The 24,705-nt window shown below is 49.1% G+C and overlaps 1 protein-coding gene across 3 annotated transcripts in view; it reads right to left on the reverse strand.

Moving 5' to 3' along the window:
- Positions 1-291: 291 nt before the first annotated feature.
- Positions 292-24,705, reverse strand: part of LOC144163234 (membrane metallo-endopeptidase-like 1) — a 39,462-nt gene continuing 15,048 nt past the window's right edge. The window contains exons 2-9 of one of the 3 annotated variants that reach the window (XM_077694099.1): positions 23,809-23,982; positions 16,961-17,090; positions 15,967-16,144; positions 13,863-14,154; positions 7,487-7,805; positions 4,801-5,132; positions 2,005-2,517; positions 292-792 (exon numbers count right to left, since the gene is read on the reverse strand). In XM_077694099.1, the coding sequence (XP_077550225.1) occupies positions 507-792; positions 2,005-2,517; positions 4,801-5,132; positions 7,487-7,805; positions 13,863-14,154; positions 15,967-16,144; positions 16,961-17,090; positions 23,809-23,969 (2,211 nt within the window). In that variant the 5' untranslated portion in view covers positions 23,970-23,982 and the 3' untranslated portion in view covers positions 292-506. Of the gene's footprint in view, positions 793-2,000; positions 2,518-4,800; positions 5,133-7,486; positions 7,806-13,862; positions 14,155-15,966; positions 16,145-16,960; positions 17,091-23,808; positions 23,983-24,705 lie in introns of those variants that run through there. The other 2 variants (XM_077694100.1, XM_077694101.1) reach the window with 2 other exon arrangements.

Here is a 24,705-nt window from a genome sequence, read left to right on the forward strand (position 1 = left end):
GCGTGCATCGTCTGTTCCGTTTCAGCACAATTCTCAACGGTGGTGTCAAGAGAGATGCTATTAATCGCACTCACATTGGAGTCAAGGCATTACTTAGCGTTCGGTGGGGTAGAGTTTGGAACGTCCAACACACATGTGCTTAGCACGGACAACTACCGCCACCCCGCGGAGCGCGACGTAACCAGAAACGGCACACTCGCATGGTTGCCTGCACGCATGCGTCGCCAGGGAATACAACCTATATGTATTCGAGTGATATTGTGTCAAAGGAAGAATAAGTATCTCTTATCGACAAAACCAAGCAACAAAATTGTGCAAAAGAAACAATCAGCATCTATTATCAATGTACGCAAACAAAATTGTGTCAAACGGATAATCGGCTTCTATGTATGCGAACAAAGCAAACACCGATGAAAAGCGTGAAATGCGGGAGTCGAGAATTTCACGAGGTTTATGAACACGCCGGATGGACCGACCGGCCCGGTGTACGTAGCAGGCGCGCAACACTAGAATGTCTCGCAGCGATTGCTCGGGTTCATGCCAGTGCCTGGCGCGCAGTGGAAGTGCTCGGCGAACTGGGGCATGTTCATGAGCGGCACGTTGCAGCGCATGTGCATGGGCGAGTAGTACTTGATGGTGGCCGAGTCGTCGGCCGGGTTCGCGGCTCTACTGCGCATGGCGCCCTCCGCCGTGCACCACTTGTAGCAGCTGCTGATGAAAAACAGCTGCTCGGCCGTGTACCGCTCGCCGCCCAGCCACTGCGCCGGCTGCGGACCCAGGGACTGGAACGACCTGCAGAATTACCGTCATTTTCATCATCATCCCATCTGTGTCCGCTGCAGTACTGAGGCCTTGCCCATATTCTCCCACCCTTCCTGTCTCCCTCTCCGTACGGGGCGATGGGAGACAGGTGCGGGTCATTACCGGGGAGACCGCCATCAGAAGCGCAGCGCACGGGTACGTCTTTCAGCCACCTTTGACGATTCTTGCATTGGCCGTTGTTCAAGGCATTGGCGTGGGTCACGGCACCCACCGTGTCGATTTGCGCATGGCTTGACTGCGTCAGTGCGTTCATCTAGGATATCCGGTGAGCCTCCGGGCATTTCCCCGTGAGGTCAGCGGACGAGCGCCGATGCGGCCCGGTCGAGCCCATTGGCTTGACACAGAGAGCCGCATTCCCCCATCTCAGCTAGCGTATGCGCCGGCGGGCTGGGCACACACTGACGGTAGTATGCTCAGGCGCTAGGTGCACGTAGTGTAGTGTATTGTTTTGTATCGTTGTCGTCAACGCAAAAAAACCCTGTACTGTGAAAGATATCGCTTCCCTGTGATGTCACTTCGAGGGTCGTGGTTCGCTCTCGAACCCGTTGTGGGCAGAGTCCCTCGGCAGTTCGGTGCTGCGCGAGAGCAGTGAGAATAACGACGGCGCAGGATTCTATTATTCCTTAATGCTAAGGATTAAGGATGCCCACATCCTACTGCCGGATGCCCTGATCGGGTATGCTCCATGAAATGAACACCAGCTTCATCATCAGCCTATTTAGGTCCATTTCAGGACGAGCGCCTGCCTCTCCCACGACATGCTCACGACCCTCAAATCGTGCCTGTCTTGTAACGCCCTGGTTCATTTTTTGCCTCCAATTTTTCCGATTTCCGATCTCGGCAGCCACTCTTGCTGATGGTCCACGTACCGGTTGTCAGTCACAGTACTCAAATCCGCTTATAGACTTTTTGATCTGAGCTACGATGATGAAATTCTACGATGCATGATGTCTTCCACCCGAATTTGTTGGGATGTTCGTTCCCTATCCCTAACCGTTGCTCCTGATGTGAGTTTAAGGCCTTCACCATGCCACTGTGTACATAGCATATATCTCTGTTCACCGGAACTAAGCTTCGCGCCTCCACAAAGACAAGGGCACTCTCTTATGGGAGCCTCTACCTTCCGGCACGTACACCGAGGCCTGACCGGGGCCAGTCGTGCAATGTCGGCAAGGAGCTCACCGGAAGACCTTGTCCAGCCCTCCGCAGTCGGCGAAGTTCTCGGAGAGCGCCGTGTCGCCGTAGTTAACGCCCTGCGTCCAGGGCGCCTCGTTGTACAGGCGGCGCAGGCACTTGACGCGTTCGTCGAAGTTTTCGCGCGACCGGGGCGTCCACCAGTCCTCGCGTAGGCCGGACTCGTTGTACAGGCTGAGCTCGGGGTCGAAGCCGTGCGTGATCTCGTGTCCCACGACGTGGCCCAGCGAGCCGTAGTTGAGCGCCGCCGGTAGCGAGCGCCGGTAGAAAGGCGCGAACATGATGGCCGGCGGGATGACCATCACGTGGTACACGGGAAGGTAGAACGCGTTCACCAGGATCATCGGCAACTCCACGTCCACCGCGGCGTGGAAGGGCGACCGCGAGCGCAGCCGCCCGAGTAGCCGCGACGCGTCCGCGTCCCTCGAGGCGGTCAGCATGCGCGCGTACGTACCACGCATGGGCGGTAGGAAGGCGTAGTGCCGGTTCAGCTGATCCGCCCTGCGACGTCGTAAAAGCGAAGACCTTGACGATCCTCTTGAAGAAACAACGCCGGATGAATTCTAAATTTCGCCTATACGCGGTGCGAGCGCGAACTGAAGCGTCATATTGAACCTCGCTATAACGAACACTTGTATAGCGAATTATTGGCTATAGCGATCTAAATACGAGCTTTGGCTGGTCCCGCTTCATTTTAGCGGCGTTTATTCTTTTTTTAACGAAACCGACACGGCGAGACTCGTGCGCATTATCGGCTATAACGAATAAATTTTTTGTTTGCGGCGAAAAAGCCACCAGACGGAGATCACATCCTTCTTCAAATAAATGAAAATGCCTGATTGTTTTGTCAAACGAACTTTGTTCTGTTGTAGTTTCATGTTACCATGTTTCGGACCATTTATTTTGAAAGGCCACAAGGAGGCAGGTACGGATTACCCCTGTTGATAGTGGGTCCCAAGCCTCAAATAATGCGTTTTGTTATAGAATGCTCGCGCAAGCCAGACTGCAGATTTCTAAGGGCGTATTTTTACCTGCACCGTTACAACGAATACCGGATAAAACGAATCTATTTACTGCCCCGATACTACTTCGTTATAACGAGGTTCGGCCTTATCTGGCATGTTGCTTCAGTTCCAACAATGTTGCGGACTTCACTACCGACCTTGGCAGAGTTTTTGATGTAGTGCAAAAGTGTCAGTGCACGCAACACACTGTAAAAAATTCCATATTTTACGGACGAAGCCTACGTAAAAAACGTAAACTACTTCCGTATTTCGGAAAACGTAGGGAGTGTCCATTTAAAAAAACGTAGCTTCCGTGTTTCAGAAAACGATATCAAATATTGTAGCGATAATTTTAGAATTATGCATTTCATGGTGAACATATACAAGACAGCATGTAGATTTGCATAAACTTTTTAATCATGATTTGGTGTGGAAAAAGAGCTGTAGTTATTATGTTCAATAATTCACAGAATTTGTTACTTCAGTGAATGTTAGTATCAAACCAGCAGCAGTTACTAGGTGCACGGGCTAACAGCTCCACTTAGTGGTAGAACCTACGTACCGTTCTGGGGGGTAGTAAAGTTGGTAAGGTGTTAGTAAATACAGCCGTTACTACCATTTTACGAAATTTTTTGTTAAGAGTGTGGATATCAATGGCGCTATATGAATTACGATGTACAGGAGCTCTCCTGTCAATCGCGCCGATGTTTTTCTGTACATTGGTTCGCGGATCCGGCAGTTTGAAGCTCCATCCTTTTTTTTAGAATTAAATCATCAGAGGCGAGATATATGCGCTGCATGCACGCTTCTGCGTGGCAGCGCACAATTTAGGTCTCCTAGGCCGGTCGCGCGCGCTGTCGCGCGCTGTCGCGCAGCCACGGAGCAAGAATTATATCTCCGTGGTCCCAGCTATCATGCACCAAGATTAAAAAAACAGAGCAATGGCGTTATTCGAAGAAAACCTAGCGCATAATGTTTCTAGTACATTGGAGTAGCAGTCAGCGATTTTTTCGTTAATGAGATTTAACTAATTGTAATTAATTATCTAACTCAAGGAGTACTGTCCTAATCATTAAAGTGTCAATGAGGCACCTGTAGGTGCCCATGAGAGGAATCTAACTGCTGTATCTTCAGAGGCGAACTAATTGCGTACTCATTTATTCCGACTCATAAAGAAACCCCGCGAAATATGAAAAATACCACGTGACGGCGTTCCCACCCGCTTCATATAGCAGTGCCATCGAAAAGGCTGTCTCTGAGTTAGGCAGAACGAAATAGAGGCAAGATAGAAGGAGAAATGGCGACCGACTTTGTACCTTATCTGCCACACGAGACCCGCGAAACTTGCTGTTGCTGCGCCTTCCATACACGGCGTTATCAAGGTGATGCGCTGTCTCTTCGGGAGTGGCATGCCAAGCAGTTGCTTCCAGTCAGCTTATTTGAGGGCGCTTGTTTAAGATGCGGATTAGGGTACCTCGATGCCAGCGCCGCCGTACAGGGTGGAGACACCCTTTGAACGGTCCCGTGCCGCCGCTATTAGGTCAAAGTGCTCAACGCGTTGTTCTTTTCGTTTCCCACAAGACCCAGAAACGCGAAACAGATATATAATATGATTCAAACTTCGCGTTGCGGCGATAATTTAAGCGCGACTTGCTTCGATGGCGAGCGAGTGACCCAAAATGGCGGCGTCAGCGTATACGTGCCTCCACCCTGTATGGCGGGCGCGTGAATGGAGGCACCCCAATGCGGGGTGCCAACCGATGCCAGCGCGTTTGATCACCTGGACACGTTGTCGGGGTGCCCGACGAGCGAGCCGAGGTTGTCGATGCGGCGCAGGGCTTCCCGTCGCGTCTGCTCGTCGATCCAGGCGAGGTGGAGGAATCCGTCGCGCGTGGCGTTGCGCACGCGGGTCACAATCTCGCGGGCCCCTTCGAGCTCGCGCTCGTCCAGGTGCCATCGCACGAACAGGTCGCCCATCACGTACGGCACCATCTGGATGGCGTCGGCCACGCAGTGCGCCAGCCGGAACAGCACCGTGTTCAGGGCGTTCCCTTCGCTCGGCAGCTGGACGCCCACCAGTCCCGAGGACGTCGAAGGGGCCAGGTAACGCACCTGGGGGAGGAAGGAACGACGACGACGAAGACGAATGAAAGGACTCGGCCTCGAAGCCCCGAGCGAGGGGCAGGATAGCCTAAAGTGACCCCGGGGGGGGGGGCAAGAAGACGGGTGAACGGACTCACCGTTGAAGTCCCGAACGGGGAGCGGGAATGCTTAAACTGTTCAAAACACCATGGCCAGAAGATACAGTCATGGAAAAATGAAATGCGAACACGAAAATATAGACCGAAACACACAACGCTGAAAAATACTGTTAGTAGAGGTCGAATAATAGCGCGCTATCGGCATATTTGCAAAGCCACATGTCCCAACTTTGTTTGTGTTACTGTTAATCCACGCGCCAAATTTACTTGCATGGAAAGAAATCGGGCCATTTGCGTGTTACGGTTCATATTTTCGTGACCGCGTTTCATTTGTCCACGACTGCGCACAAGATCTTCACTTGCCTGAAAACTTTCTTCATTTTCCTGATCTTCACTTGCCCGTAAAAGGAAAGTAAACTTTCGTTCCTTAAACTTTCCGATAATTTGTCGAAAGCGGCGATGACTTGCTCTTTAAACACTCCAGTGGCGAATATGAAACGCTTAGATGAAGGGAGGTTTCGAATAAAGCGATTTCGCTATAAGCGAGGGCTTAATTCAAGTGCACTTTCCAATGAGCGGACCCGCTTCAGTTGAGACTTTTCGAACCGATTTTGTTCTACAGGCACTCTTCTTGCGGATATGGAACTTGTGTCCAAGACGCGCCACGATCGCTAAGACTGCCCACTGTAAAATGATTTACAAGGGTGTAAATCATGTCTATAACTAACACCCCTACACCCTAGCATAAAAAAACATCAGAAAACACCCTATAGGCTGTTTTTTTATTTATAACGCCTTTACATTCTAGTAACACACCCTAGTACTCCCTAGTAAAAAAACCATTTGAAAGGGTGGGTGTTTTCTGTTTTTATAGGGTGTAAGGGTGTTATAGACAAAAAAGGCGTAAATAATCTTACAGTATAGTGCCTACATAGTCACTGCAGCTGCCAACCGGCACTGAAGGTTGGAAAAAGCAGCGCCAACACGGGGGCAGTGAAATGGAGGCACAACACAGGCACTGTCCCATTCTTGCGGTGTTTTTAAAGCCAACCACTCATGATCCAAACAACCCAAACACGTACACTGTAAAATTATTTACACCCTTCAGGAGAATTTTAACTGTTCACAACACACTGTAAAATGATTTATACCCTCGAAGGTGTAAATCACAGTCTCGAACTAACACCTTTACACCATAGCGAATAAAACAACGACAAACGCCCTTAAGGAAAAAAACCCTTGCACCCTAACAAAAACACAGGAATACACCCATTTAAGGGGTGTTTTATCGTTACTTACACCCTTTCAAAGGGTTCTTCGTTTTTGATAGGGTGTAAGGGTGTTATTTATAGACAAAGAAGTGTAAACCAGCTAGGAGTGCATCCATACAACCTGACAGAAACACAAGAAAGCACCCGTTATAAATTACAAAACGCCTTTTCAATAGGTGTTTCATATGTTTTCGCTAGAATGTAAGGGTGTTGGCTATGCTATACACCCATAAAAGAGTGTTTCTCTTTGTTGAAAGGGTATTAGTTATAGAGATAGTTGATATTCCCTTTAAGGGTGTGAATCATTTTAAAGCGTACACTGTAAAATGATTTACCCCCTTTTTGTCTATAACTAACACCCTTAAACCCTATCAAAAGAAAAATAAGGACCTTTTGGAAGGGTGTAATAACGACAAAACTCCTTTTAAAGGGTATATTCGTGTTTTTGCTATTGTGTAATAGTGTTATAAACGACAAAACAATCTTAAAGGATGTTTTCCTTTGTGTTTCTGTTTTGCTATGGTGTGATAGTGTTAGTCATGGACAGTGATTTACACCTTTTAGGGACTAGCGTCACTAAATAAGCTACGCTTAAGAGAACCGCCATTTCGTGCACCCGGAAGCATCTGGGGGCCATTTTATTTCTGGCTTGTAGTGTTGTCATCTCTCCAAACGAAACCGCCGCCGGTTGTGACGGGCACAGTGTGACCGACCGCTCTAGCGTCCGCGCAGCACACACACACACACACACACACACACACACACACACACACACACACACACACACACACAGAGAGAGAGAGAGAGAGAGAGAGAGAGAGAGAGAGAGAGAGAGAGAGAGACGACCAGAAACAAAATGGCTGCACCCATATGTAAACAAATATCACGTGGTTCCGACCGACCAATGAAAATCCTGGCGGCACTTAACAATGAGAGAAAAGAGTGCCCATACTCTAAAAGCCTTTATCTAGTGGTGCTACGCTGGACTACTGACCAGCATGAGGCTGACGTACGCCCGCAGCGTTTCCGACGACGGACTGGCCCCCAGCATCTGCCCGAGGACCCGAAGGTAGGGCCCGTTGGTCAGCAGGATCTCGTCGTCTGCGGACAGCTTCCTATCCGGCGGCAGCAGGCGGTTCACGGCGTCCAGCAGCATCGACCCGGGGAACGAGGGCCCCGTCAGGTTGGACAGCTCGTCGAAGCGCGCGTACGAGATGGTCAGGTTGGGCTTGTCACCCATCGGGGGCAGCGCCGCCGTCAGCAGCATGTTGTCCAGCGCCATCAGGCGCTCCAGCAGCTGCGGGTGTGCGCGCCTGCGCCGCCGGGCGTAGAGACACTAAGGCTGCGTTCCAATTCTCGAACAGCTTGGTAGACAGCTTACGAAGCAGTCTAACTAGACGTCTAAAGGAATAAAATTGGAACGGCGGCGCGGTCCCAAACGCGACACCAACGCAGACGACAGGCTTGTAGCAGACATGTTGAGTAAAGCAAGCAGCAGATTTCGTAAATAATATTACCGTTATTATTACAAACATTACGTAATTTAAAAATTAAACAGTCATAAAAATTAAACCCCCTAGTAAGTTATACTAAATATTTTAATAAAAGAACAAGCGTTTTTGTTGCAACATTAATACACCCTGGCGTCACTTATTTGTTTAGACAGGAAGGTAGCCTGCATCGCTGCAGGCGTTGATGTCGTCTCCTCGAAGCAGTCTTCGTTGACTGCTTCGTTCGAATTGGAACGGGGGCTTAACATGGCGGGCTGTCCGCGAAGACGGCAACGAAGCCGTCTAAAGGGGAAATTGGAACGCACCCTAAATAAGCTACGCTTGATCTAATGGCTGTAGTCGGGCGTTTTCGGTTACAGACTCGGCCCGTTTTGGTGTCAGCCTTTTCCGTACATGGCTTGCACGTGCTGTCACCACCGCCCTTACTGGTGCACTGTTCTCGGCTTTCTCGGCGTTACTATACACTTTAAAAAGGTTGACACCCTTGAGGGTAATTTTCACTGTCTAAAACTAACACCATTACACCCTAGAAAAAAAACACGGGACAGCACCCTTTTGAAGGATGACAACCTTTAAAAAGCTGTTTTTGTTGTGTTTTTGTTAGGGCGTCCGGTTGGCAGTTTTAGACAGTGAAAATTGCTCTCACGGGTGTCAATCTCCGAGCGTTCGAGCAAACAGCGTCTTTCGCAAAACGACTGTCGTCTGCTCCTGACGTCACTCGCCGCGCGTTGCTAGGGGCAACCGCCTGCGCTCATAAACTCGGACACGCCGCGGCGGCGGCGGCAGAACTCTCTTAGAATCTGTGCCGCGCACATGGGGGATGGGGCGACCAAAGGAGATCCGAACGCCACAAGAAGAGGCGGCTTATCAGGAAGCGTGCCGCACTGCCATGTGAGAATGCAATCGCCCAGAAGAAGTGCAAAAACAGGACGAAGAAGTGTAGGTCTTCAACCGCGAGGGAGCGCTCGACGAAGACTTCGCGGCGGCGGACGATACGATGATTGAACAAATAAACATTGCACGAATAAACGAACACTGTGCAAACAAAGCACTTATATACTTTACTTTCCGTTTGATTTGCCCTTTTGCTGACAAGCGCCAGATATATACTCAGGGTAAATGGTTCTCAAGGACTTATAAGGCACTCGTCGAGTTTATCTTAGTGAGACGAACACAACTCTGCTGTGACATCAGGCTTTTGCCACTGCGCAAGCTGGGTTTGATTTTTTTTTTACTTCGGACACTTCCGGTTCAAAATAATTGGCTCCAATCCACGCTGTAAGGTGGCTGGATGGCAAAACTGTGAACGACCCCCACAACAATTCCACATGCGACGTCACTTGAATTCACACACGTGGCTCTAGAAAGAGTGAAACCAGAGATTCTGCCAGCCGCTATCTGGGATTAGCGGGGGCGCCGTCCCGAACGCAGCAGCGTCGGCCACGGCCGGGCTAGAGCGGCGGACGCTGCCGCTGTAGCTCGGCCGCGCGTATGAAGAAAGAAAATGGAGAGGAGCGTGTTTCGAAGGTTGAGACAGCGGATACTAGCCATCCTGATATAGCTTGGGTCTACACCACCGCGCGACACAAGCGCTGACACCGAAACAATCCGGCATGTGAGCTTAGTGATTCCCATTTATACAGATTTGAACTAAATAGTTTCGTAAGTTTGAGATTTGCGAGAAAGCTGACGGAACTTCTATAGTCGCTATTTATCAGAACCAGTTGCTCCATTCGTCTTTTGTAATACCTGTTAAAACACAACCGAATTGGTATTCAGCAATTTAGAAAACGCAGTCCCATTCGTGGCAAGCAGTGCGCTTTTAAAAGGTGGCGTTTCTGTAGCGGCCAGATGCCTTGGAGTGGTCTCTACATTTTGTTTTCCCGCCCTGCAAACCAATCGTACGACCGTACGACCGTACGACCGTACGACCACTTAATTTCGTCGGGTCCGGGTTACCTAGGAGGTGCAGTCGAATAAGTTAGTCAAGTCGTGCGAAGTAAGCGCTAAATGGACGCGAAGCTGCGCCAAAACAGGCCCAACACCGTCGCTAAAGCAGACGACAAAGCCAACGGAAAGGTCCCGCCAACGCACCTGCCGGGGTGAGCACGGGGAACACTGGGAAATTGCGCCCTATCGTCGCGCCATCTACCCTGTGCTCCGTGAGCGAAAAGCACCCTCCGCCTCCCCAGCCGCGTTGGGAGTTTTTTGTCCCGCAGGCCACGAAAGAACCGTTGGCTGGTATGGGTAGAAAGCTTGGCTTTAATATTTTAGATCTCGACGGAGCATGGGAAGGTTGGCAACTGAGGAGACGCAGAATGTGATGAAAGTGAGTTTTCGCAGGTTCTCAAACAGAGTCAACAGAAGTCGGGCGAGTAGTCGAACACGTGTGACGTCGCCTGGACGCTGGCTTCAGCGCAGAAAGCGTGCTCTAGCGGTGAAGCACGCCTTACAAGCCAGTGCAAGAAAACGTGTTTTTGTAGCGGAAGCTACACTGACCGAGGTTGAGCAGTTCCGCGTGGACCCTAAAGGGCCGTGCTGCGCAAGCGGGAGGAGCATTGGATTGGATCGGATTGAATTGGATTGGATTAAATTGGATTGGATTGGCTTGTAAATCCAATCCAATTGGAGAATTGGGTCTGTACATTCGCCGGTCTGCGCATTCCAGAGCAGTGACGTCATAGCCACGGCAGGCGCACTGACGCCGGCGCGTGCCCAGCTGCGCGCCTCCGTTGCGCAGTAGCCAAGTCTGACACTGCGCTAGAGCCACTTGATAGCCGCTTCGCGTGGCTCCTGGAGAGCCGTGCTGCGCATGCGCGAGGAGCAGTGACTGGACGACTGGACTGGTCCGGACCGGATCTGACTGCACTGGATTGGATTGGACTGGACTGGACTCGCCTGGGCTGAATTGGATTTGATTGGATTGCTGAACCTTGGCTCACGCTACGTATACCCTGGCATAGCCGAGCTGAGCCACTGCTAATTTTACAGCGTGAGCTAGATGGGGCATGCTGGCAAATCTTTTGCGGCCCTCTGTTCATTTTCGCGCGAATCAGCCGATGGAGCGATATATCAGCAGAGAACGACAGAGTGGAGCAAGCTGCCTTCACAACGCTGGCCACGTTGCCATAGAGACAAATCGAACCACGCCTCGCCAGCTGAGTCTGCCTCGACGGGTCCTGTGCCTCCCGCCACGTGCAGTTGTACGCGTTGTAGAATCGAGTCTGCAGAAAGTGAAGGCGGCAAAAGAGTGAGGAATGGGAACGACAAGGACAAAATTTCGATACTGGGGAGGTATTTTCGTGTTTGTCCATTTTTAAAACGTCCGTTTCGCGTCCGTTTTATTGTGACGTGCTTCCAGTTGTAAGCGGGCTTTGGGTTGACCTCTGCGCAACTGTTCTTGTGAACACATTTTAAATTACTAAACCTATTTTAAACTATCTTTTATGTGTTCATTGTTCAGCCAGAGAACCCACAACAAGGCGACGAAAAATCCTCTGCTCCAAATCGTCTGCTCCTAGAAGCCGCGGCTCATAGCTCCTCCGTGCTTGCATGGCGTCACAACCGGGTGTTCGCTTTCAGCCAATCAGGGCTTGCTCAAAACGGACACTTTTGAAACGGACACAAAACGGACAAAACACGAGAATACCGCTCCTGGCGGGCAAAAAAAAAAAAAGTAGTGAGAGACAGCCTATGCCGCTTTTTTTAAAGCGAGCATACGTGACCGCTGAGACTATTAGAGAGCTAAGCGTGGTTGCAACGGTGTACGAGACACGCCGCGTTGCACTGCCGAAACCGGAGCCAAGGCGTGTGCACCCCACCGAGCCTCAAGAACTCTAGGAAAAGGGAGCCATGGTCACCCATTTGTAGAGATCCACCAATGAATGCGCCATTATTAACAGCGGAGCTGTTGTAGGTCGAGCCCCTGGTAAGTCTGCTGAAGGTCGTGCGTCACGAAGGGGTAGGAGCAAGTTGCCAGATTGGCCGGCGGGCCTGCAGAGACCAGTTCCCAGGCAGTGGTCTCGCAGGGGCGTAGGATTGCCACCTGCCCGGTTTTGAACCTGTCCGACCGTTTTTTTTTTAAACAGCGGGCCTGTTGCCGGTCCATACTTCAAACCGGCCGTCATTGGCCGGTTTTTTAAATGCGGAGCATTTCTTAGGCTCGCGATGTCACTCGTCGATGTTGTCGGCGCCGTCCACACGCTCACTGCGCATGCGCGTCGCGTCGAGGCGCAGGTGCCCATCTCTCCCCCGTACCATCTTCGCTCTCAACAACAGGTGCGGCGGTGCGGGAGGAGCGCGTGTACCCCGTGCGCTCCGTCGCTCTCAACAACAGCTGCGGCGGTGCGGGGGCAGCGCGTCTGTGCGCGCATGCGTCGTAGCTACCCGTGCGCTGCGTCACACTCAACAGTAACGGCGGCAGGGCGTGTACACGTGATAACGGCGTGGTGGGTGCATGGAAAGTTCGCGCGCTTGTGTACGGAAGTGTGCGCATGCGCGTCTCTCCCTCTACTCCTCTCCCTCGAACGCGGGTGGTGTGTATATAAGCGGCGGAGCGCGCGTTCGGAATTCAGTCAAGGGCGTCTTTGCTTGGCTTTCGCTTGACTTGACGCTTTGCTTGACGGCACCAAGCAATAAAGACAGACTAACTTTACACTCCTTGCCTTCGCTTCTCCTTCATTCAATAAATAAGAATAATAAAGACGAAATAACAATTAAGCATTCCCAAACCATACCCAATTACGCAACATTCACGCGATACCCCCACCACTCTGCAACGCATTTACTCGAGTTCCCCCCGTGGGAAGATGCGCGGGGGGGGAGGGGGGGTTTATTGGCCCTCGTGCCGTGATTATGTCCATTTTGGCGTTTTATAAGCGTCACTTCAACAATTAAGACGATAAATATGTGTCGAAAAGCTGCGGAAAACCACGCAAGCAGAGAAAATACGCGGGCAAGCGCGCTGCCTGAGATGGAGGAGGACCTAAGGGAGGAACAAAGCAACGAAATTCTTCCGCCCCGGTCAGCAATCGCGGTTAATTTTCAGTGAAGCAAATACAGAGCAATAACCAAGCTCTCGATCACTTTCAGTACAAACGTAATGTTGATTTCTCTCCAAAAAAAAAAACAAAAAAAAAAACGCTACAATAAATGGCACTGCATGTCAAAAACATGGCGTCTTTTTTCAACAGAAATTAAGCATTCTATATACCCCCCTCTCCCCCCCCCCCCCCCGAAGGGCCCGCTTTTTTTTCGGGGAAAGGTGGAAACCCTACAGGGGCGGGTTCCACTCCCTCCCGTTTGGGCGGGGAGGGGGCCTTTTGTCACTGACGTGTAGCTGCCGATGCATGCGCGAACCGCAGAATTTTATTTATTTATTTATTTATTTATTTATTTATTTATTTATTTATTTATTTATTTATTTATTTATTTATTTATTTATTTATTTATTTATTTATTTATTTATTTATTTATTTATTTATTTATTTATTTATTTATTTATTTATTTATTTATTTATTTATTTATTTATTTATTTATTTATTTATTTATTTATTTATTTATTTATTTATTTATTTATTTATTTATTAGTAATACCCTCACGGCCGATGGCATTAGAGAGGGGAGAGGTTACAATCATGAGTACAACAACAAAAATGCAGCAAATGTAATACACGAAAAACATACATCTTTACAGAAAATTAGGCAGAAGGAATTTGCTGGGAGACGGCGCTGTCGTTCTCGGGCGAGTGCCCGTTGACGTTCGAGCCGACAACCATAGCTCCGCCGTTGCAGCATGTTTCACGCTGGGTGGAACTTGGTTTAGTGTTTGTTCCAAGTTAACGTTGGCCCTTTGTTACCTTCCGGAGACCAAGACGGCGGTCATGTCGAGGAAGGCAGCGAGGCGTCCCCCCATGAGCAGCAGGCGCCTCACGGCGGCCCACTCGTAGAGGAAGGCCAGGTTGAGCTCGACGTGGAGCGAGTAGTAGCCGCGCCGCTTGAAGTACACGTCCGGCACCATGCGCAGCAGCACGTGCACGCCCCGCACCAGGCTCAGCTCGACCAGCACGTCGATCACGGGCACCGGTGAGCCGCCGCCCTTCTTGGGCGGCCACGACAGGTTGTACTGCGCCAGGAAGTCTCTCACGAACGCTGGGGGCGGGAAGGGATAAAAGGGGGTGCCGTGCTTGAGAACGCGCTGGGACGTCGGTTCCCGCCTTCTCGCGCTGTAACGGATCGGGTCGGGCACGTTTTCTCGTATCTGGGTGCCGGTCGGGGGCAGAGGGATTATATATTGTTACGATCCGAGGATGCCGTAGAAAAAAAAAACTGTGGTTGCTTCCTCTGCCATAGGAATCGATAAAAAGTGCATTGTGTGGCGAAATCTGCAGCTGAGCATTATTTGCGGGTCGGCGGCTGTGTTGTGGGTGTGGTTGGCGAGCGACGTCTTGCTGGCGGGTGGCTTCGGCAGAGGTGCACTGGCGTCATTTCCGGGACGGATATGTCGTCAGTGAAATCTTGGTGCATTCCGACATTAAACACTTTAGTGTTAAAATATAAAACCCGAGAACGAACAACCCTAAGTGTAACGTACTCTTTAGTACCAAAGGTTGCTTCCTCGCAAGAAGACCATGTGTGCAGGGGTGCACCCTTTCCAGGCCGCTTGCTGGTGTCATTTCCGTGTCGGATATGACGTCAGTGAAATCTTGGTGTATCCAATAATAAAATACTTTCGTGTTAAAATGTATTCGCCGTTACAAGGCAAGAGGCTGGCTGCCGCTGCACACACAACAGAATGTGCAACAATCACACTCCGTCCTCTTCTTACCGGAACCCTTCGCAGAATCTCCTTTTGTTTAAACTGTGGGAAATTCCCCCATGAGCACACACAGTTTGCTAGTCGTCTGTTTCTGTGTCCGGGTTGCGATACGTTCGAGTGAGCGAAAGTTAAGCCGTAGTTAACGAAGTCGAGCTTGTAAACTTTCGATAGGGATGGCCTTGTTGTACTTACTAAGATTAAGAACTTGAACTGATTTACCGCCGTTCGCTGTTGTCAGCAAGGAGCCGAATGGACGCACAGAGGCAGTGAAAAAAACTCTAGGCACTGCGGGTTCACTAGGCACGGCATTCGATCGAAAATTTTCGGATCCAGCTGTCACTGTCTCTCTCTATGCTTTAATAGACGAGCGGACCTTCACAGCAGGCTTGGTTTTTGCTGGAGCAACCGTGGCTTTCCTAGAGAACGGTTGTTAAGAGTACGTCGAATTCATCGACTTAATTATCCAATTACCGGACACGTGACTAGGCTTGTAACCTTTGAGGGTAAAGTTCTTCCATGCAGTAGAATGCCCAGTTACACTGAAGCGGCGAAACCAATGGCGCGGAAAGGTACCGATATTTATAAGGGTCGAAGAAATAATTCTATGTTACGATCGCGCGTTGTTTTCCTCACCCGTCCACTTTTCGACAATGCGCCCCATATCTTAGATATCTCCTCACATTCACCATAGAAAAAAATAAGAATCATAACCACGAAGTGCACCAGTCTGCTAAATATGGCTTCCTTGCTTTCTTCCCTTCCTATATTGTCAAGGTGAGGGTGTAAAACGTTTGTACGCAGCTTTGTCATCTTTCCGAAGAGAAGGAAGAAAGAATTTCAAGAAAGAAAGAAAAAGAAGCAAAGAAATAAATAAAGATAGAAAGAAAGAAAGGAAGGAATGAAGGGAGGAAAAAGAAAAAATGTAAAAAAGGAAGGAAAAAGGAAACAAAAAATAGAGGAAAAAGGGAAGGAAAAGAAGGGGAAAAGGAAGGAAGGAATAAAGGGAAAGAAAAAAAGGAAGGAAGGAAGGGGAAGGGAAAAAGGAAGGAGGGAAGGAAGGGAAAGAAAAAAAAAAACAAAAAAGGAAGAAAAAAAGGAAGGAAGGAAGGAAGGAATTGTACAGCCCAGGGGGCGGGCGGGCGTACCGATGTCGTCGCCGCCGTTGAGCGCTTCCTGCATGCACCTCTGCATAAAGCGCGCCGTTTTGACGTGCGCGGTGACCAGCTTAGAGTCCGGCAGCTCCGTGTCGAGCAGCAGCAGCCGCTTGAAGAAAGACAGCGCCACGCGGATCTGGAGCTTCAGGAACGCGTTGATCGAGGCTGCCTGCCAGAACCGAGCCGGAAATCGGTCCCGTGAGAAAGGAGACGTTCGAGGTAACATGATTCGCGTGGATTGTATACCCGACGAACACAGTAGAGCCGGTTAACAGCAAAGCGGCACACAGAAAAGGAAGTGATGCTATGCGTTGCAATGCACTATTCACAAGCACCTAACACTAGCTTTAGCGTCTGTAAGCATCGAATTTGATTTTCGTCGCTATAACTCCGTGCCGTAATTGTCACCGCCTGTACGCTCCGAGTGGTGGTTTTACAATACACAAGGGTCGGGTTATTTGCCGCCACTTTCCCTGCCTTGTTTCTAGCCGCGCGTCATTTGTTCATATCCAAGTGCAAGGATGTTGCGAATGATTTTGACCTCTTTTTTTGGTTCATTCCTAAGAGTGAGATCCGTTTTGGGTAGCCGGCCCCTCATTACGACAACAACACATTTATTAAGTTATTTATTCAGAATACCCTTATTGACTCTCATGCAGGAGGGTATGCACATGCAAATACAAAGAAACCGTGCGTATAAATACAACAAAGTAATCTAAGTTCCGAATACCAAGTAAAAATAAACAACAAAGAAACAGCAGCAAACAATCACGGCCCAAAAGAAAACAACGTGTCAAACAGAAATCATGAAAAAGGGATAGTTTTGATTTTAGTCTGAACCTTCCGCGAGTTCACGAAATTTGACAGCATCAATGGCGGTGGCTTTGTGTGACGGCAATGCGTTCCAGTCAATGATTGTGCATGGAATTAAGGACCGAGGATAATTCAAACGATGAGGCATTAAACCACAGCACTCGACTCGCACCTGCGTGACGTTCCTGTTGGCGCAGACGAACTCGTAGAAGTCGTCGCAGGGCTTCCGCCGAGGGCTGATCGACATGGCCAAATCGTCGATCCAGTCTCCACACTGCGGTGACTGGCAGCCAATCACGTACCTGCGCATGCGCATGCCCGGCGACATTTCACAGATGCCTAATCTTTTTTAACACGACAGTGCTTTATTCCTGGATTCACGAAAATTTCACTTACGTCATATGCGTCACGGAAATGACGCCACAACGAAGGAAGTGGTCTGTAAAGGGTGCACCCCTGCACACAGGGTCTTCTTGCGGGGAAGCAACCTTTAGAACTAAAGAGAACGTTGTACTTTGGGTTGTTCGTTTTCGGGTTTTATATTTTAAAACGAAAGTGTTTTATGCCGGGATGCATCAAGATTTCACTGACGTTATAACCGTCACGGAAATGACGCCGGTACACCTTTGCCGAAGCGACCCGGCAGCAGGGCGTCGCTCGCCAAGCACACCCACAAGACAGCCGTCGACCCGAAAATCATGCTCAGCTGCAGATTTGCATGCACATTTCACTTTCACGTTTTAATAATTCATATGACAGAGGAATCAACTAAAGTTTTTTTTATTACTCTGAAGCGGTATACCTCTACCTTTAAAGCAAATTTTCGTGGCAATGTCAGCAGAAAACTATCACCATTAAGAAGGTGTCCACACTGACATCAGGTACATACTTATCCAGGGGTACTGGCCGTACTGGCAAAGATTATGTTGCGTAAGCTACTCCAAGTGCAAAAGTACCCGACAGCATAGAAATCACGTAGTGACGTCACCTCGTTTTCATATATAAAAAGGGAGACTGGCGTAGTACCTCCTTCAGTTCATTTCAGGCTACCCTGGGCAGACCACGGTAAGTAAAGACGCCAGAAGAACAGCCAGAAGAAGAACATAACGCAGTAGTGAATGTCGTTGCGCAGTAATAGAAAGTGTGGTTAAGTACATTTCACTTGTCTCTGGTATCACTCCTTGTAGAGCCACGTGTGTGAATTCAAGTGACGTCGCATGGGTAATCGTTGTGGGTGTCGTGTTTACAGCTTCGCATTCCAACCACCTTCACAGCGTGGATTGGAGCCACGTTTTTTTTTTGGTTACAAAAATTCAGGGAAGCTTGTACTCGCGCGCAAGACTTGAATGACAAAGTTGTTGTAGGTGATCACTGACGGACACACAGTCAAGTTTTAGTATCGCTGTGGTGTCGTGGTTGACGTCGGCGGCATGGGATTTCAGTGAACTTATGTTGAGCAAGGCCAGAGTGGGCTCGTCGTTTTTGTCGACGTTTTCGTACGCCACTCTGAAAGCGTTACTTATCGTCTGTAGGGGATGCTTTGCACGCCGAGCCTCTCGAAACGCGGCCTCTTCCTCGGCCGTGCGAATTACCCGCGGCCGTGCCATGTGGAGTCAATGATCGCCTATCTTCGACATTCAAGGCGCGGCTCTTCTACGGTACAGAGCGCATGCGCATGACGACCCGGGGACGAACGAACGAGGGGCGTACGCTATATGACGCGTCTTTCTCGTTCCGAGCAAGTGTTTCCCCGATACGGCGAACGCTCGATTTTTTTTTTTTTGCCAGTATTGGCCAAACTCCCTAGTGGGCATGCTTGGCTTGAAGAACGTGCGCTCGAGGCACGCGGCGAACGCTTGAGTTTTTTGTTTGTTTGTTTGTTTGTTTGTTTTGACTAATATTGGCCAATCTTCCTGAGTGGGTATGCTTAGCGTGTACGAGCGCTGGGCATTTTCTTGGTGTGTTTAACTACGGACACCATACACAAACGATTTGCTCAACATCTTCGCTGTTAAAACATGCCATTGCCTCGGCGGCAAAAGCGAGTCATGTCCGATAGTGTGGGGTAAACCTTATCCTTAACAGTTAACGATTCACGATTCCCCCAGGCTGTTCCTATGACGGCGATAACGATTGGGACGTCGTGTTGTACGGACGTATACGAACGAACGTAATCCTTGTTTGCGACCTGGCATACATAACATTCTAATATAAAAAGCTACCATCACTTCCTAAAGAAAGCTGAGAAAAGCGGGAAAGCTTTCTCACATCATCATTGCGTCAGAAGAGCATCAAGACCTTCGCTATAAGTACATGCAGCCTTCGCTGAAAGTGCGTCCAATCGATCGTCAAATTTTCTAAGACCCAAACCGCAGACGAAGGACGAACCCCTGCTTTGAATTTTTCTCGCCCTAAGTAAACGCAACTAACGATGTAAATGTATCACTCTGCGTAGTTTATGAGATAAAGGTGTCCCTTCTCCATGATCTATGCGTGCATTGTCTTACCTAGAGTTCTTTCACGCCCGATTTCACGCACGCGCCGTGCGTCCTGGACTCCAGAGATCTTATCAGAGCTTTTCGTTTTATGGGGAAATGCATTAGTTTTTAAAGACGATAGTCTTTGGCCACTCAAACCCAGAAATTTTGGTCTCTCTGTCTGCCTGTCTGTCTGTGACTCGATTCAGCCACCCGGCCAAAGTGATACAAGGTCTGCGCAATAGTCTTATATACTCGCAGCCAAATCTAAACGTCTAAGTCCGGTGTAATGTTCATACTTGTCAACATTGTTTAACAAGAACAAGGAATTACGCAAATATAAGACAACAAATTAATACGTAAGTGATATTTGCAGTGTTCCTTTATAAAAAATCATAGATGCTTGATTTCAGCGAAATGAAATACTACATCCACTGCAGAAAAACAATTCACTCCGCCGTCGCCTGCTGTCGCCCGCGCCAGTATAGCTTCTAGCGGCATTTTAAGAAATTAAGCAGCAGCAGTTACAAAATGTTTCACTAGATAGGTTCCACGTTCTGCTTGAAACGCACGTGTAGTAGGGCAACGTGGTTCTATAAACGTTCAAGTAGGGCGCCTCGATTCACGCGCGTCTCCGTTGTATACGGCAGCGCTGGCATCGAGGCACCCGGCCTGGAGGAGTGGAACGCGGTAAATTTACATCGACTTAATTGACCAAACATCTACCGTGTTAGCTTGCGAGGAACGAGACGGGAGAGGAACAGCATAGGAAGCGAGCGGGAAAGCGAAGGGGGGCATTTACTTGGCCAATGTCGACAAAGACTATCGTCTTTTGACGACATTTGCAACGAAAGGAGCAGATATGCGGCCAATTTTTTGACAGACCACCGGTCCACTAAGAAAGCTTTCGCTTTAAAAAACGGCACACTGCGTAGGAACGGTTGCCCCTACGTTCACTACCGGATATACTGTAAAGCTTCGTTATAAGGAAGTCCATGAGTTGGAAACTGGCTTTGTTATAAGCGATACTTCGATAAAAGCGAAGAGTCATGTACTCTTTATACACAGCTAGCAACACCTCCAATAAAACGACGTTTTGGGTAAAGCGATTTCGTTACACTTTGCTGTGCTTGGATTAGAAAAGCGATGAAAGGGGATAATTGATGAGGCACTCGTAGCGACGTACAGACACGACGAAACGAGTACGTCGCACAAGGAAGCTCCAAGGTTAACGTCCTACTTTCAGTAATCTCCGCATAGTTTTACGCATTATCAGTGAGTACCAGGGATGTAGCCGTGGGGGGGAGGTGTTCCGGTGTCAGAACACCCCCCCCCCCTGAATTTTCTGGACGGTGTATTCCCCTGTCTGACTCCTCCTAATTTCAGCTTTCTTTCGCCCACCCTACAAACACACACCCCGCATGGGGATATTAATATGTAAAAACAAAATAAAAAAATTACTTAGAAATGACCTTTACATGCAGGCTCTCTTTCTTTTTAGGTTTGCCGGCGGCGAGTAACACCACCCGAAAATATTTCTGGCTACGCCACTGGTGAATACTCGCCTCGCCTTCTGCGACTTATGTGTACAGTCGCCCATAGGGTTAGCTGGAGCAACGCTTTACACACCTTTCGTCTCCTCCTGCTTTGGTGCAAGGTAATTTCGTCAGAACTGCTGCATTTCTTTCAAGTTTAAGGGGATCTCCGAAGTACTTCACAGTCGTTTGAACAGTTTTTGTTGGTAACTTCTAAGATATTTCACTCTAAAGTCAAATATGATGCTCCAGCTAAGCCTGTGGACGACTGTACTTGGTAAGTTACAGAAAAGACAGGTAAACGGGCAATTGAACTTCGAGAGCCACATTTTAGTGGAAGTTGAGTATGCAGCCGACGGCAGCTAATCATTTCCACTATCACCTTAGGCATCAGGCTCGCTCGTCGCTGTATTGAAACACTGTCTAGCGATAAACTACAGAGATAAATCGTTAAGGTTATTTGCCATTGTTATCATGTTTTTTTTTTTTTTGGCTCAAGGGCAACCCGGTCCAAAGAGTGCCAAATCAACGGTGGATGCTCAACCTACCATGGTTGCTTTGTGCCTGAAATGCTGATGTCATGAAGTGAATTGTTGTATAGCTCACGTACGATATAACTCCGCCTAAGAGACGGACCCGGATGAAGTAAAGTAGTTTATTTCATCGAAAAACATCACAAAAACGTTGATTAGGGCGCGAGATGTCAACGGGCGCGCGCGTTTTTAAAGGAGACTGCTATGAATGCGTGATATCGTCTGCCTTTTCTCGTGTAGTTTGTCGTCGCAGTAGTAGTTTATAAGCAGACTTATCCCCCCCCCCCCAAAAAAAAAAAAAAAAAAACAAGGAAACGGCTCGTGCTATGTTCAAAATGCTCCCAGTAACGCACTACTTGCGCCGCGCGGAGAAACATCCGGCTGCGGTGATGAGGCACAGCGGCAACTTCCGTTGCCGTTCTTGAGTTGTACCCGATTATAGTAGCGGATATTACATCTATGTATACGGCCCTAGTCTATGAAACGTGGAAAGTGGCCATAATGCTGTACGATGGCAGCAAGAAAGCGTGCAACTCGGTATAGCGATCTTGAAGCATACCACTCGCGCCTCAAAGGCAGTGAGTTTTCTGGAGTGTATGAGCGAACCATCACTATTTCCGTCATCTATGGGTAGGTTCTGAGGCGGAATACGGTACGAAATGGCTTATCAAAACCCAATGCTTTCAAGATAAGTTCGAAGGTTCTGACTTCTATCACGGGTTCGTCTCCTAAAACAGTTAAGGATGCAATGAATTTTCGCACTTGTGAAGTTCAGAGAAATTCTGTCTTCTAGCGTCGTCCCACTTAAGCTATACAAATGGCGAAACAGATACACCAGACTCGCGGTAATTCAGACTCGAAGGGACCCCAGGATATTATTGGAATTAGCACAAGTTTGAATTATCAAAACTTATCATAAATATGACTCGGCGCAACATACCAACGTGTTGTAATGAAACATTCACATGTATTTCATAATACAATAGTCGCACACAATACTGAATTGCTATTCACGCTTTGAAAAAAAAAAAAGTCCCGAGCGGATGACAGCTTTGCCTTTGCATGAGGTTCAAAACAAAGTTTTCGATGCCAGAAAGAGCAGCCAGTTTATTGCGAGCGTTTTCTTCACTGGTCAAGAACTTGCAGGTTCTAGCAATATGCTGAAAGGATGAAAATGTGCAGCTAGGAGCGGCTAATTCAGCAGATATTTTCCGGCCAGGACAAGCAAGCACGAATAAACCGAATTTACGCAATAAGCAGTTTGGATTGGGCGGCTTTAAAATATCTTGAAGACATAGCGGGCCAGCCAGAATTTTAAAATTCGTTTGAATTAACTTAAATGTTTGGATTATCCGGGTTTGAATTATCGCGAGTGCACTGTATATGTACGATCGCGATAAAATTAAATACGAACAATGGAGCGCGTGGCTTTCAGTGCATGCTGTGCATGCCGCGTACTGCAGTGCGAACAAGTTACGAGAGTTCGTGACCAACCTTGATATGGAAACACCATCGTATTTCCATCGTCCGCTGGGCGCTCAGCACGAAATAAAAAATTAAGGAATACAGCTGCGTGCGCCGTTTTCACTCATCGCAGCAACAAAGTTAGATAACGCTTGCGTGAGCGGGCGCCGAACGCGGTGGGAAGACAAACCAAAACGCTCACACGCCGAACGACGGTGTTTCCATATCAACGTTGGACACCAACTATCGTAACGTGTTCGCACTGCGCATGCGCGGCCCGTCGCCAGGATGCGCGGCATGTACTGAAAGCCACACGTTCCGTTGTTCGTATTTAAATTTTTAACGTAGTACATGCGGAGGTCGACGCACTTCCGCACGCATCTTTCCTTCCCCCCAAAGAAACTGGTTGATTCCTCTGTCATAGGAATTATTAAAACACGAAATTGAAATGTGGAGCTAAATCTGCAGCTGAGCATGATTTGCGGGTAGGCGGCTGTCTTGTGGGTGTGCTTGGTGAGCGACGTCCTGTTGGCGGGTCGCTTCGTCAATGAAGTGTACTGGCGTCATTGCCGTGACGGATATGATGTCAGTGAAATCTCGGTGTATCCCGGCATAAAAAACTTTCCTGTTAAGATATAAAAGCCGAAAATGAACAACCCGAAGTATAACGTACTCTTAAGTAACTAAGGGTTGCTTCCCCGCAAGAAGACTCAGTGTGCAGGGGTGCACCCTTTAGAGGTAACTCTCTTCGTTGTACTGGTGTCACTTCCATGCGGATATGACGTCACTCAAACGTTTGTGTATCCCGGAATAAAACACCTTCGTGTTAAAACAGGCCATGAGGCTTTCACGCGTGTTTCTGACCCGCCGCCGGACCAGTTTGCGGAGAGGGAAAATACGTGCGAGAACGCGTCGCTCTCCGCACATGTGTCAGCCGCCAACGGAAGACGGACTAGGAGGATACCAAGCAGCCATGGTTGCGCGGACAAACAGCGGGTCGGTCGCGCGTACCGTAGGCCGGTTGGCGCCAGGAAGGCCCCCGACACGATGAGCAGCGCCCCGACGACGGCGACTCCGAGGTACAGGTTCCACCGGGGTTCGGCGTAGCCCAGCGGCACGGGATCGGCCAGCGGACCGCTCATTAGCTCTTTGGGAACGCCCTCCAGGATCATGGCTGACGAGTTGCTGGGTGCGCGGGAAAGACGGAGCGTCAACCGATTGCAACCGGGCAAGAAAACTGCCCTATTTAACCGTTTCGTATATCGTATTTTCGCATGTATAACCCGCGCCGAGAACGCGAAAATTTCAGCGGCAAAGTAGGGCTGCGGATAATACGCGGGGTTTCTCCCTTTAGTGCAGCTTCACGGCAGTGCGCGTTGTGCCGCGAAGCTCCTGCGCAGTAACACTGACTAAGCCTTCCGCGGCAGTGATTGCGCAAAACATACAAGGACAAGGAAGAAAAAATAATGACGAGCGCACTCTAACAACTGAATTTTATTAGAGAATTGTGACTTTGATTGATTGATTGTGGGGTTTAACGCGCCGACGCAACGCAGGCGATGAGGCGCGCCGTAGTGGAGGGCTCCGGATTAATTTTGACCACCTGGGGATCTTTATCGTGCGCCGAAATCTCGTACACACGGGCGTTTTTGCTTTTCGCCTCCATCAGAAAAGCGGCCGCCGCGGCCGGGAATCGAACCCGCGACCTCGTGCTCAGCAGCGCAACGCCTTAGCCACTGAGCCACCGCGGCGGGTAATTGTGACTTTCGCCTTGCAGTGTATTCTACTTGCTAAATATACGCTCTTTCTGTCTACGTAGTATGTGATGTGTTGCTTGAGCAGTAGCTTTGATGCAACCTATCCTGGATCAAATGTGCGGGCAATACGAGAGGAATTTTTTTTTTCTTA

This window comes from Haemaphysalis longicornis, unplaced genomic scaffold, assembly GCF_048455015.1.
Source record: "Haemaphysalis longicornis isolate Haplotype H1 unplaced genomic scaffold, Haemaphysalis longicornis Haplotype H1 scaffold_12, whole genome shotgun sequence".
In the NCBI taxonomy this organism is placed as follows: Eukaryota; Metazoa; Arthropoda; class Arachnida; order Ixodida; family Ixodidae; genus Haemaphysalis; species Haemaphysalis longicornis.